Source organism: Thalassophryne amazonica, chromosome 21, assembly GCF_902500255.1.
Source record: "Thalassophryne amazonica chromosome 21, fThaAma1.1, whole genome shotgun sequence".
Lineage (NCBI taxonomy): Eukaryota > Metazoa > Chordata > Actinopteri > Batrachoidiformes > Batrachoididae > Thalassophryne > Thalassophryne amazonica.
Genome location: NC_047123.1, coordinates 32,679,786 through 32,694,197, shown reverse-complemented (window position 1 = coordinate 32,694,197; position 14,412 = coordinate 32,679,786). Strand labels below are relative to the sequence as shown.

At 40.7% G+C, this 14,412-nt stretch overlaps 1 protein-coding gene across 1 annotated transcript; it reads right to left on the bottom strand.

The window, feature by feature from the left end:
- Positions 1 to 668: 668 nt before the first annotated feature.
- On the bottom strand, positions 669 to 13,329 carry elp3 (elongator acetyltransferase complex subunit 3). Its single transcript, XM_034162005.1, has 15 exons — positions 13,308 to 13,329; positions 12,813 to 12,912; positions 12,496 to 12,634; positions 12,185 to 12,255; positions 11,926 to 11,989; positions 11,631 to 11,699; positions 11,260 to 11,414; positions 9,256 to 9,417; positions 9,017 to 9,143; positions 3,539 to 3,732; positions 3,126 to 3,216; positions 2,039 to 2,104; positions 1,655 to 1,882; positions 1,478 to 1,559; positions 669 to 1,322 (listed from the first exon to the last, which is right to left on the bottom strand). The coding sequence occupies exons 1-15, from the start codon at positions 13,327 to 13,329 to the stop codon at positions 1,231 to 1,233; spliced, it is 1,662 nt and encodes a 553-aa protein (XP_034017896.1). The 3' UTR covers positions 669 to 1,230.
- Positions 13,330 to 14,412: the final 1,083 nt, after the last annotated feature.

Below are 14,412 nucleotides of genomic sequence, written 5' to 3'. Positions count from 1 at the left end.
TGGCACAGACTCTGCAAGCAGAGAAAGTTCTTCCAGATTTTACAGCTGATAACAGGAGTGAGCAAGCGTGGCGAGAAAATACAGAGCAGCCGATTTTTCTCACTGCGTCAATGCAACACCGGCACAGCAGAGTCACAACGGGGACCACAGCCAGGAAATTATGCAGGGACATTTGGCTTGAGTCACCTTGTGCACCTGGAATCCATATGAGACACGGTCCGCCATAGAAGACGTTTGCTTTTATTGCAAGCTATTTTTCAAGTGACAGAGCCTTTCCAGTAACGGTGAAGTTGAACATAGCACTCAGTCAATGTTCAGCAGACAGGTAACTGATGAAGGCGTAACTGGAACGGCTGCACCAAATGACCCAGTAAAACTCATTCATAGAGCAAATCATCTGGGGTCTCCACAAACGCCGGCACCCTTGACATTGGAGAATGCATTACAGGAGGTGCTGCTGTTGTGCTGACATTTATAATGGAGGGGAAAACATTTTTCTGCGATTTAGGTTTAATCAATCTCTTTAATTTACTGAAATATAAAGAACTATTCTCAGAACAAAATGCACTTTATTGGGGGGGAAAATTCCCAAAATTTGGGCATCACCAGCAGCATATGTGCCACACAAGAATGCACGACAGGAGCGTGACAAACAGGATTAACTGTGAGGGGTTTAAAAACCAATTTATGTAAGGCTAAAATTAATTTCCTGCAGTATAAATAAAAATGGTCCAATTGCCCAACAGCTGTCCATTGAGAGCGCTCCCCACTGTTTCTACATCCACTGAAAACCATTAAACAGTTGAATCTTAATATTTCTATGTAATTCTAACAGACACAATTAACTCAGACAATGACAGAGCAGGATTCTTACCATGTTATTTCAGGGACACTTACTGAGCATTTATAAGTGTTTCAAACTGTGTCTGCAGCCTTATTTCTTCTCGTAACATCAAATCAGTCCTGCTGAAAACAATGTTTCAGTTCAATGTGCAAAATAATGAAAACTGAGGGGGATGTTCAGTGGGAGGGGGAAGGGGGGGGGGGGGGGGGGGGGAAGTATCCATTATTGCATTCCAATCTCAACTCTTCCTGCACTACGATGTTTAAAAGTCTAAAAGTAGATCAACGTGGGTGATGAACTGGAAAAACAAATGATGTTCAGCATCTATTCCACTCATTGCAGGAACCTTGTCCAGATAAAGACAGCATCTTCAGGACCCTATAAGTTCAGTCTGTTCCAGGTCTGTAGAGGTTCTTCGCCATATACGGCCCCTCCAACTCATAGCCCAACTTCCTGTAATAGTTCCGAGTTCCTACACCTGCAGACAAGACAACAGAGGACTGAAGATGACATGAAGGTGTATATGTTTGTATGACTGAGCCTTCTTACTCAGGCTACGTTCACATTACTCTCTAAAGGGGTCGCATTTAACTATGCCTGAACGCAGATGAACTGATAAATTGGTGTTCTCACCTGAGATGACCGCTAGATTGTTTGAGCCGTGCTCCTCTCTGGCGATTCTCTCTGCTTCCTCCATCAGCATCATACCGAAGCCCTGCAGTGGAGGAAAAAACATGCGAGGACAAATTAAGATGTTGATGTAGAGCAGGGGCTGCAAGTAGCAGTGCACGTTGTGGTCGTGTGCGACACCTGATGCTGGAACTTGCTGGGGTCTCTGCTGCTCACGGGCACGACGCTGCCGTACACGTGCAGCTCACGGACAATGGAGACGCCGCCTTTTAACTCTGGACGGAAGGACTGCGGGGAGCAGCGGCGTAGACGCAGCAATCCAATCAGGATGTCTTGCTCCGGATCCTCATAGGACAGAAAGGTCTCCCATCCGCCATTGGCCACGTAGTCCCTCCGAACCAGCTCCACCTGGACATGTTTGAACATGAATGACCAAAAAAATAAATAAAATTTCACTTCTTTCTTCTTGTAGCCCAGGACACATCTCCACCTTTTGCCCATTAAGACACTGAAGAGCTAAAACCTGAATATACTTCCACGTGTGTTGAAGATGACCCTGGTTACCTGATAAGGTTGCACTTTGTGGTGGATCTCCTGAATGCCAACCTCACGGGTTCTCACGTCTCGACACTGCACACAAATGGATATTTTCAGGCTGGATGAATTCTGCTTTGTTTCCCTCCACATTTACAGGACTCTATTAATGCAGATTTTTATCCTGTTCCATGCTCCGGCAGTTCTAAGCTATACCTGGTGGGCTTTCTGTCTGTCATCGTATTGCTCTGGACCTTTTGTATGCAAAATAATCAGCCAGCCAGCATTTATGTGTTGGCAGTAGAGTTTTATAGTGCATCCAGAAAGTATTCAGTGCTTCACTTTTTCCACATTTTCTCATTATTCCAAAATGGATAAAATTCATTTTTTTCCCCTCAATTCTACTTACAACACCCCATAATGACTAAATGAAAAACGTTTTTATTTGGGGGGTTGTTTGTTTGTTTTTGGCAAACCCCATGTGGACTCCAATTAAGCTGCAGAAACATCTCAAGGATGATCAGTGGAAACAGGATACACCTGAGTTCAATTCTAACGTTCATGGCAAAGGCTGTAAATACTTATGTACATGTGATTTCTTAGGATATATATATATATATATATATATATACATATACACACACACACACATAAAAATTTGCAAAAATAAAACTTTTTTTCACATTGTCATTACGGGGTATTATGTGTAGAATTTTGATGGGGAAAAAAAATGATTATCATCCATTATGAAACAAGGCTGTAACATAAAATGTGGAAAAAGTACAGCGCTGTGAATACTTTCCAGATGCACCATACTTTATGGCAGGGGTAGGCAACCTGTTCCAGAAAGAGCCATGAGGGTGCAGGTTTTCTTTGCAGCCACTGACTCCACCAGGTGATTTCACTGATTAACTGATTCCATCTGCTCAAAGTGATATTAATCAGTAAAATCACCTGGTGGAGTCAGTGGCTGCAAAGAAAACCTGCACCCTCATGGCTCTTTCTGGAACAGGTTGCCTACCCCTGCTTCATGGGAACCATTTGGATCACATCCCAGTTAAGAAGCTCATTAGCTTTCTTGCTTAAAAGAAGCTGATACTGTGACTTTGTGTCTCACCTCGGTGCCCATGTCCTTCATCCTGGCCAGAGCCAGTTCTCTCAGGTTGCCGTGTTCTACTCCAGAGCTCACCAGTGGCATGGGGATATCCCTGACGCACGCAGAGAGGAAGATGGGTAAATGGGAGTAAGCCAAGTAGCTTTTTATTACAGGGGTAGCAAAATTACAAAAAGGAAAGTAACAGTGTAAAATGCACATTAACACTGCACAAATACACGCCTTGCAACCTTCCAAAATAAAGGTGTGTATATTTAAGATAAACAGATTAAAATTGGGTTGACTTTGATGCACCAGTTCAATGCATGGGCTTGAAGGGATTAATATCACAATGTATGGTGGAAATTAGGAGCAGGTGTGGTTGAAGTTGCATGCATCTTGAACTACATATGCATCAAGCCCAGTCAGTCTCTCACCTCTGCACCCGGTAGACTCTCGTCCAGGGTGGCACCAGAGCCAGAATTCGGGCCACCAGGTCGACCAGTGAGCTGGGTGTGTAGCTCTTGTAGCGGCTGGTCTTCCACAGCTCATACAGACCTGTGCCTCGGATCACCAGGGTCGGGTAAAGCTTCAACCCATCAGGCCTGAACGCTGGGTTTTCAAAAAACTCCTGCAAACGACGCACAGATCACCAGATGAAATAAGGATTTGGGGGGGGGGGGGCAGTCACATGCAACGATATAATGAGTCTTTCTGCTCAGAGGTGGTGAGATGAAAGATCGTTTATAGACGTCTGACCGATCGTCTGTTCAGGTCCAGAAAATAAATTAATGTTGGTTTTGGAGCAGTGACTGTGTGATTTCAGGATCAGAACCATGACGTGGAAACAAACACGTTCTGTGCAACAGATGTATTATCAGTATCACAGAGTCGCTCACTTGTCACAGCTCATTATCACAGACGGACGTTTCCCACATGGCCCCACGCTAACGCTGTGACAACGCTGCAGTACTAAAAATAAATAAATAAATAAATTCCTAAGGCATTCTGTGCATCTGGTGACTCCCATCATCCCTGGCTATCGGCGCTACTGGTCGGTTCAGGACGTGCCCTCTGGAACAGGGAGCACCTGGACGTGGGAGATAAGTGTGGGAGGATCTCAGACTGGGAGGTAGTTGTAATCGAATTTCATTATCACAACAACCATGATGGACACAGGGAAGATGCAAAGTTCCTCTGCTGCCCGCTCAAAGGGTCTACCATCAAGACCATCGAGATCATCTCCACAAGTTGGAGATAACGGCAAAACGAAAGCAAGATTTTAAAAGGAAAAACCCTTTAATACATATTTTTAGTGTGACATTTATGATGTTTTTCTGTATTTTGTGTAAGAGTACATCTTTTTCATGTCCTGGTAAGCAGAAGGTAATTTTCCACCCTGGTGGACAACAGAGATGGATTTTACTTTAAAACCACAACTGACATGGGAAAAAAAAAAAAAAAAGATAAATCCTTGCTGGCGACTGCTGCTGGAATCCTGAAGTGAGCAGGTCTGAAATGAATTATTTCAATTTTTATGGACACTCTTGTATATTTAAGCCACATCCTTTCCCTGAAAGCGCCGCCGCTGTTTGCATCATATTTACAACATTTGTACCACGTTCCCGCCAAATTAGATTCTGTGTGCAAACCCAAGATGTGAAAAATGTTTCTGCATAGAGTGGCTGGGATGGAAGTAGGGATGTGCCATTTATTTAAAAAAAAAAAAAAAAAAAAAAAAAAAAAAAAATTATATATATATATATATATATATATATATATATATATACACACACACACACACACACACACACCATTTATCCAAGTTGGAAAAACAAATTAGCAGAAATTTTCACATTTCTCAACATCCTTGAACTAACCATGTGCACCAAAAAAAAAAAAAAAATCTACATCTAACATCGCTGTGCTGTTTCCATAGAGGTGCAAAACTTGCAGGTAGTGTGAACAATGACTGTCCAGTGAGTAAGAATGTGACAGAGACCAAAAAAAAATGTGACAGAGACCCAAAAAAAAAAAAAAACACCCATAAATTGCTTGGTTTTAAAATTTGAATTATTTATTTTACTTCCTGGTTCAGATTCTCCTACATGGCACACATTATTTGGTTTTTCCTCCAAATCATTTTCACAAAGTATTGAAAAAAATCATGTTCTTGTCTTGCTACAGTATGTTAAAAGGATCCATTTTTGCAACTTAATTGTTTTCCAGGTTAGATCAAAATTTTGTAAACAGAAAAAAAAAGTTTAGACATCAGGTGTGCACATAAATGGTGCTCATGTGTGCTTAAAAAAATGCATCATGCACAGCAGAAAACAAGGAGGGAAGCATTTCTCAAGAATAAAGTGACAGCAGCACATTGTTAGAAAAGCACTTCCCTCTGCGTATCTTTAATTTTTAAATACACGAGCACCTGAGTACCAGTTATGTGCACGCCTCTTCAGACGTGATCTAAACACAAAGGCAAAAGTGATCATGGAGGGAATAAATCGATACAAAAGTCTCACACTTCTACTATAATAATGCAAATTGGAACATCTCACATTTATCAGTGACTTCCATATTGCACGGTGGGTTCCTGGTCTAAAGGCGTAGCAGTAACTTTTTTTTTTTTAATGGATATGCGGGAACTTGTAGAAATGTTAGTTTAGATACTAAAGTGAAGAAGTCTATGAACATGAATTTTTCCACTCTGAACTCAAAACAGTCTGAAATATGAAGCGGAGGAGCAAACACAGCTCGTGTAATCTGGAAGTGTCAGCGTGATGGGAGAAGAAAGGACAGAGAGGAGATAGATGAAGTGACAGGCGAGAGGAACCGGGCTGTCACATGGGAGAGAACTCACAAGCTTGTGATTGGATAGTGGAGAGAGGAAAAAGATAAGAGAAAGTTAATCGAGGGAGACAGAAGCATGACGAAACAGAAGCCTGCGAGGAGACGCTTCCACTTTGGGGAGGGGAAAAAAAAAAAGACGAGGAGAGACAAAGGAAGAAATTAAGTGTCTGAAGAGGAGACGATGCTGCAGGAGAGCAATGAAGTGGAGGAAAAATACACCCAGAACCAAAAACATTTAATCTGCTTCCTCTGGCTCTGCCGACCTGCCGCTGCCCTCCACATTACCAGCAAACACACATTCAAACAGGGACGCACTGGCGCGCGTACGACCGTAATGTGACTAATTTGCTGGGAGACACGAACCGCTTTCAGCATCTTCAATCATTTTGAGAGAAAAATGAAGCACCCGAGAGCTGTTGATGTTCAGAAGATCGACGGCGCCGCGAAAGCCGCCATCGCTACACATTCAACTTTCTCATTTTACTCCGTCAGCAACAACACCCAAAATAACCTCCTGATCAACTGAAAGATTGCTTCCCGTTCGCAAAGATCTGTCTAACTGCAATTTAAAAGTCCGTTTAAGCTCAGCCAAGCACTGCATCAGAACCATCCATCCCTTTTGTGGTCTGTAGCCCCCAATTCCCCCCCCGCATTGGTGACGTCAATAAAATGATGGTTGCAAGTTTAATTCCCAGATCTGCTTAACTTTATAAGACAGCCAAGTTTTTGCCTTTTTTTTCCCATTTCAGGTCATCATAAAGTTGTTCCTTTTTTTTCCTCTCTTTATCACATCCATCGAGGTTTGCATAAATGATAAAAAAAAAAAATGCATTGATCAAAAATATACATACAGCAGACTGAATATTTGGTTGAAAGTCTCAGCAAGCTTCGCCTTAGCCAGATGCTTATGCTAGCCATCAGTTTTTTTGTTTGTTTGTTTTTTTCAAAATCCAATTCTGCCCAAAGGAAATGTGGCAGAATTGGACATCTGTGCACACTTCTTGGTGGACTTGGTGAAGATCAGTTAAATTAATTGGATTCCTGGAATGGACTCAATGTTTAAACAGTCCACATATTTTTGACAGGTTTGACGTCCTTCTCTAAAAGCTTCATACCAGCTTTGGGGTCACTGTCTTGTTGTGGCACAGTTTCAGCTATATGATTGGTGGTTTGAGGCTTTGCTGAGGTTGTCGTCCTTTTTAGTCACGATTACACTTTTTGTAATGCACCTGTTCCACTGGCAGCAACATGGCCCCACAGCATGACGCTACCACCAGACTTTTAACAGCTGGTACAATGTTCCTCGGATCAAATAATTCACCTAAACTCCTCCAGACACACTTCACTGTGTCCAAACAACTCTATCTTTGTCTCATCTGTCTGTAAAACACTCCCTCAGAATGTTTTCCTCTTTGTTCACATGCTCAGCTAGAACACAATCTTGGAGCAGAACTGTCTTTCTTGGACGGCAGCCTTTCAATCCACCATGACATAAAACTCTTAACGCTAGACCATCACACTGGTGTTCTAGCAGATTCCAGTCCATGTTCTGCCTCCTGTGTGTTGGTGGTTCCAAGCTTGTTCCACCTGAACCAGTTTCTTCTCAGCTGAGGCTGAAAGTTCAGGTCTTCTCCCCAATAGGATAAACTAGTTACGCCTCCCAATAACTTGTACTTACAAGTATTTGAACTGATGATGTATGAGTCTGCAATCTTTTAGAAAGTACTCCAAAGAAACATTTATTATGTTTATAAGTTTATGGCCCTCTCAGATCTGCACCGAGCTCCTTGGACCTTCCCACAGCGCTGTGTCCTGGCAAAGAGGTACAACTTGTGCACCAAATTCTTGAGTGTATTTCCTGTTAGAGGTTTTCTTTGCAATCAATCAACCCCAGAAAAAAAAAAAACAAGAAATTATTTAAAGCACCATAGTGCGTGTAAATATTTGCTGTATTTTAAACTGGAGCTGCTCCACTTTGAAACAGAATGAGAGAAAAGTAACTCATTCATAGAGAGATAGATGAGTAAGCATTATGGTTGAGATGGAGCACATTTTAAAATATATGATTCACATGAAATGTAAAAGTCTTGTGCTCCATTAACCATTTCTTCTTTATTGCAATCTTTCTAATCATTCCACCCCCCCCCCCCCCCCCCCTTTGGTTCAATCAGCTGAAATTGCACACGGTGTCAAACTGAGTCTTCATTTACATCCAACAGTCAGACTCGTTGCCGAGGCTGTGATTCCAATCAGAGCTGCAAAGTCAACCTGCTGTTGGACACCAGACATCCGAAGGGATTCTTCACACAGTCACGTCACTGTACAAAATGCGCGCCGCCCGTCGCAGCTTCACAGTTTCTATTTTCAGATGCAACATGTAGGACGCACTCATCACTACACCGCTGTGAAATAAGCAGTGACGCCGCTCGCCGACGCCAAACAGAAGACACGATTCCTATTGTCAGAACAAACGGCAAAGCTAATCATCTGCTTGTTGCTTCATTTCAACTTGCTGGCTTGAGACTGCAACTTAAAACTTCTTTTTTTTTTTTTATCAGTTTATGACACTTAATCCACCAGATTCTCAAAGTCTCCTTAAAAAAAAAAAAAAACAACCTGCATTTAAAAACTCATTCAGGGTTCTTTCGGTAAGATCTAATTTGATCTTTAAAGTCCTAAAAGATTAAGCAAACAATGGGGGGGCTGTAACTAACAATTATTTTCATTATCAAGTGAGTAATTGGTGATTTTTCTCAATTAATTGACTAGTTGTTAGGGCCATAAAATGCAGATCAGTATTTTTCAGAGCACTTGTTTTGTCCACAACTTTGAAATATTCAGTTTACTCCCAAAGAGAAGTAAAACTATAAAATAAACCAGAAAATATTCACATTTAAGATGCTGAAGTCATACAACTTGGATTTTTTCAAAAATCACAGCTCTAATACACAATATGCCAGTTTACCATTTGATCTAACTGGAGGAGGACCCTGAGTGCATACCCTCGCCAGGTACCCAACTCTGATCCCGATATCTGACGACTTCTCGAAGAATGTACTCACTATAAACTGCTCGATGTCCCTCTCCATGCCCACGTTCGGCAGATCCGGCATCATGTGTGAGACCACTTTGAAGCCGGCATCCTTCGACAGATGGAAGGACTCGCACACGGCACGCACCGTGTGCCCTCTGAAGCACAAAGATTTCAAATGTCACACTTGAAGATACAAATTTAATTCAGTGATGCAGCTGCAGTGATTTAAGTTAATGTTAAGTTAACTTTCCTTCTTGACCCACTGACCTGTTGGTGTCCCGGGCCACGTCTTCATACACGCTCTGGACGCCGATTTCCAGCCGCGTGCAACCGTAGCTCAGCATGTCGCTGAGGTGTCGCTTCAGGCAGTAGTCTGGCCGCGTCTCAATGGTGATTCCTACGCACTTTGTGTTACTGCGCTCAGAGTACCTGCAGGAGGTGTTTTTGTATTCCTGACATGATTATTCATTTAAAATAGTCTATCGCGGAGAAGAAATGAAACAAATTTAAAAACATGCTGGAAGTTACTGAAGACTTGTTTATTCACATGGAAAATAACAGTTTGTATAGAAAAAAATTTAATGAGCTACTAAAGAGTGTTTACTTTGGGTTATAACTAATTATTCGATAACTTATAATTCATAACTATGAGGGCATAAGGATTATTCAGGCTCACACAGGCTGCAGCTAATGACTGACTATTGATAAATCTAGTAATTGTACATATATTTAATCAATTGTTTAGTCGACAAAGTGTAAAATAATAACTGAAAAAAAAAAAAAGACTATTACAGTTCACAGAGCTCAACTCTATTAAACTGTCAGTCATACAGCTAAAAGATGCCAACATGGCCCAAGCTAGGAGGTTCACTGGTCCTCATCTGCATCTATCGGAACCCAAAATTTCAGAGCTGAATATGCCGGAATTTTTATAGAGTTATTTAGAGAAATTTTGTGACCTGCTCATTACCACCCCTGCCCCGCCCCCCAAAAAAGAAGTGAAAACTCACCTGAAAATCTGTTTAAAGACTTTGTTTTGTTTTTTTTGTAAAAGCAGTAATATATGTGAAAGTCCAAATGATGCGAGTATTTTTTTTTATCTGCACTGAACAGCATGTTTGAATCCGGTGCTATTTCTCAAATGTGTTTGAGGCATTGATTATAAAAAGAAAAACACTACAGGAAGCCAAAAAAATGCATCATCTCAGCCCGCTGCCCAGCTGTCATTTTCTACACTCCAGCTGCTGCGATGACCATTAGCACCTGTCATGCCACCTCATGTTCCTTCTGATTCTGTACCTGATGACAACAGCTCCATCTTTTACAGTCTGCTGCCTGATTTACACCAACAGCGCACGTTTATGCTCCAGAGGGATGATCAGACTGTATGAAATGAATCAATAAAAAAGTCCATTATCTCAGGTGATTATCTCAGTATTTCACTGTTGCGATCAGATCAGGCGGGAACCAGAACTGTACACTTTCTTTGAAATGCAAACACATGCACGCAGAGATAAGTACCGTCCACAGCCAAGTGTGCTCAAAGTGAATAACGGCCACAGCAATTACCGCAATCTCAGCATCTTAATGAACACGGCTGATAGAGCAGGGAGAAACCAGCCAATCTCTCCATCACACCTACAAGCTTACCGATGAGTGCACATTTGGCAACCGACACGAAAAAATATTCTGAGCACATACACCCAAACTCGCCTTCGAGGTCTTATCGGGCTTTAGGGAAGTAAATAACCTCTGTGCTGACGAACAAAGAGCCTCAATCCTGTGAAAAAGTCATTATTTTGTCTAATCAGCCATACGGCATATTGACCTACTCAACAAACAGGTATTTGTACTTTGACTTTGAAGCCTCTCCAAGTCATCACTGCTCATCCAAAGTGGGTACGCACACACCCAATTTCATTCAAGTGGGACATCAGGAGAAGAAAACACATTTTCTGCTCGTGGATTCAGAATAAATTAATCTGATGGTCAGTGAAAGTAAACAGTGCTAGAGTTCACAAGGTTTTCCAAGTAAATTATTTTATTTTTAGGTGATAGAAATGAGACTGATATATTTTTGTTGCTCTTATATGTACAAGAAATACGTCTCAGGGAATGTTTTAAATGACAGAACACCTCCCTCTGCTGGACACCCTGCCAACAGCTAACATTTTGAGTTACTCCAACATTTCTAACAACTGCATCATGATGCAGAGAAAGAGAAATGATTTTCTCAAGTGGCGATAGGGGACGTTTTCTGTTGCTGCGTACCTGACAGCCTCTGCCACGTTGTTGGAGGTGTGTCCTGACAGGGCATCATGCAGGTTCCTTATGAAGAAGTCTCTATAGTCCTCAGGCAGTGCCATGAACGTTCCACCCATCACAATGAACTCCACTTTGTCCACACTGTGGCCCAGTTGCTTCAGCTGCAAATTGCAATCAAAAATAGGAAAAAGACAAAATAATTAGCTGCCACTATAAAGAAGCTGTTTCAGCAAAACAGTTATTGGTATATTAGTATTTTAACAGACAATGGTGAATTAGGAAACTATATGAATATGTTTTTTATGTTGTCATTAAAAAAAGCAGCTGATGTGCAAGAGCCATTAAAAAGACAAATGTGGTGACCATGTGACCCTGACCTGCTCCACTCGGTGTCTGGTCTGAAGGTAGGGGTCATAATGTGCTCGGATGGCCCTCATAGATGTTGGCTAATCGGGGAAGAATGGTGAGGAACATGAAAGATTCAGCAAAACGTGTGATCCAAATGAAGGTTTGTTTAGTCTGAATCAGTAGGAGAACAAATATAAAGAGAAACCTTTGGCTGTCCTGAACTCACACTTAAAAATGAATAAGTAAACCTCAAAAAGTTACTACAATAATAGTCACTAATGAATCAAAGCAATAAAGTGTATATATTGTACATAATGAACTCACCTCGTAGCCGGTGTAAGACTGTGTGGAATACTCGAAGTCAGAGTCAGGTCCACCGGGACAGTACCTGCCAGAGCACAAAATAAAAATCATGAAAAATAAAAAAAATTTAATTTGCTATTCCTGCATGTACATCTTAAAAGACATCTACAGATTCATTCCAAAAATAATATAAAAACATTTAAACATCTGCTTGCCACTGAAGAAAATAACATTTCAAAAAAGTGATTTCATGAGTGGGGTGACGATAGTCATGACTTACACACATATGTTCCCTGTGAAGGTAACATGTGGACATCGATGTGGTTTGCACATCACAGCGACCACTGCAATCTGGACACAAGACACATCAGCCATAATTGCTATTCCAAGTGCACCTGCAGTTTAGCGATATTGATTTTTTTTTTTTTTTTTTTTTAAAGCAACAATAGCTACCACTTTGATTGTGCCAGAATGTTCCAAGAATTTGCAAAGCTTAAACAAAAAGGCACGGAAATGAGAAAACTGTCTGATCTGAGTGGATCATTGGAAGATGTCACCCTGCGGACAGCGTGACAGATTAGGCTGATATACCCCGCTGGCTGTGCGAATCGGTTTGGCCTTTAGTTTAGGAACCAGAGCACGACGGTAATGTGGTGGAACAGCGGCGATGATGTCCACCAGTCGAGGCTGGGACTGAAGTCCATACTTAGCTGAGGTCTTAGTCTTCACTCTGTTGAAAAACACCAGCAGATAAAATAGTACAGTCTGTGTCACAGGTAGAAGAGCGTCATTCTTAAAAAAAACAACAAAAAACTAAAGCCTGAAAAAGTCCTCTGAGCGTGAAAATCTGCAGGAACACCACTGACCTGACCCTAACTTCATAGACTTTCACAGATGTTTGGACCTACTTATTGAGATTAATATCTTTTCCCTCTTCGTGGGCTTCAACCAGCTGCTTGATGACGTCAGCAATGGTCATCATCATCAGCTCTGCTTGGCTGAGGTCACCTGTTAAACAGCAGGTTAAGAACTTTTACCATAATCAGGTCAGTCACAAATACTAATAAATCATCACTCAGGTGGGCCCTGGTCATAAGGTCCACAAGTTAAAAAGTCCACAGCTAAAAGGTCCACGAACCAAAACAGGTACTTCAGACTCAGACAGCGCTAACGCCAGCGCATCCTCTGATCACTGGGTTTTTAACAATAAACATACAATTTAAAATTTTACAGCCACGTATGGCCAAGTTTAAAGGTTACAAATAAACATTAGATGCAGTTAAATGTAAATTTAATCTCTCGTGTAAAACAAAAGCACAGTTAGCTCGTACATAGTATTAGCAACGAGCTTCGTTAAACACATCCGGTGTCGAAACACTTTAAACACGTTTCATTACACTCACTCTTTTTCTTTGGCTTCCACATTTTTTTTCCTTCCAAGGCACCAAGTTCCTTTCACAAGAGTAAAACGGCCGCAGAGGTTCTACATCTGGATTTAAACCACGAGGCTGCTAAAAAAAAGAAAAAAATGTAAACAACTCCGCGCCGACACTTCGAAGCTGAGCTGTTCAGCACGAAGCAGTGTTCCGAGGCTTGATTCGTTTCCGAGAACACCACGTGACTGATGTTTCGTCCACCTTTGACTAACTGGAAATCTAAATGTTTGTTTCATGCAATGTTATGTTTATTCGTTTGTTTTAAATGACGGTCTATGTGCATGTACTGCTTTTCTGCCTGTTTTGTTTAGCTTGGTAACAAAGTAAATAGATTTGTTGAATATTCCCTGTGGTCATAATGTTATTTTATTATATTTCTTATTGTTAAAACGGATTGTTTTTAAATTCATTTTATTTATGATGTTAGTCAGCGCTTCCCTGCAATACTGAACCGATTTCCGACACAATGGTTCATAAAGATTCCAGGTTTCAGAAAGTGCCGTGTGCGGTGTATGTCGTCCGGCAACCGCAACTGTCGTAAAACAGTCTTCCGTCATTACAATTTTTAATTTTCACATATTTGATGTCCTGGGTAAGTTTGTATTGTTCAGTCTTTCACAACTGATGGAGAGATTATTTTCATTATTGATATAAATTTTAAAAGTTTTTTTTTTAATATGATAGTAACATTTCCAGGAATTAAGTATGAATGTAAGGAAAATAAAAAGGACAAAATATTCACAAAGAGAAAACAAACAAAAAAACATTGGATTAAATTCAAACAAATTATAGGGCAATATAAATAAAATAATAATTAAAAGGAAAACAGGAAAAGTGCACTTCATAGAGTATTATTATTATTTTTATTATTATTATTATTATCGTCATTGCTGTTGTTTTGAAATTGTTTTGAAATTAATTGATCGTTACACTTTCCAAGAATTAAAAAGAATTAAAAGTAAACTGTAGGACGAAAAGGAAAAAAGTATTAAAGCAAGATTTTTTTTCATCACGTTATTTTTTACAGTTTCGCCACTATTTTTGTTTTGCAGTAAAAGTTTGAAACATTATT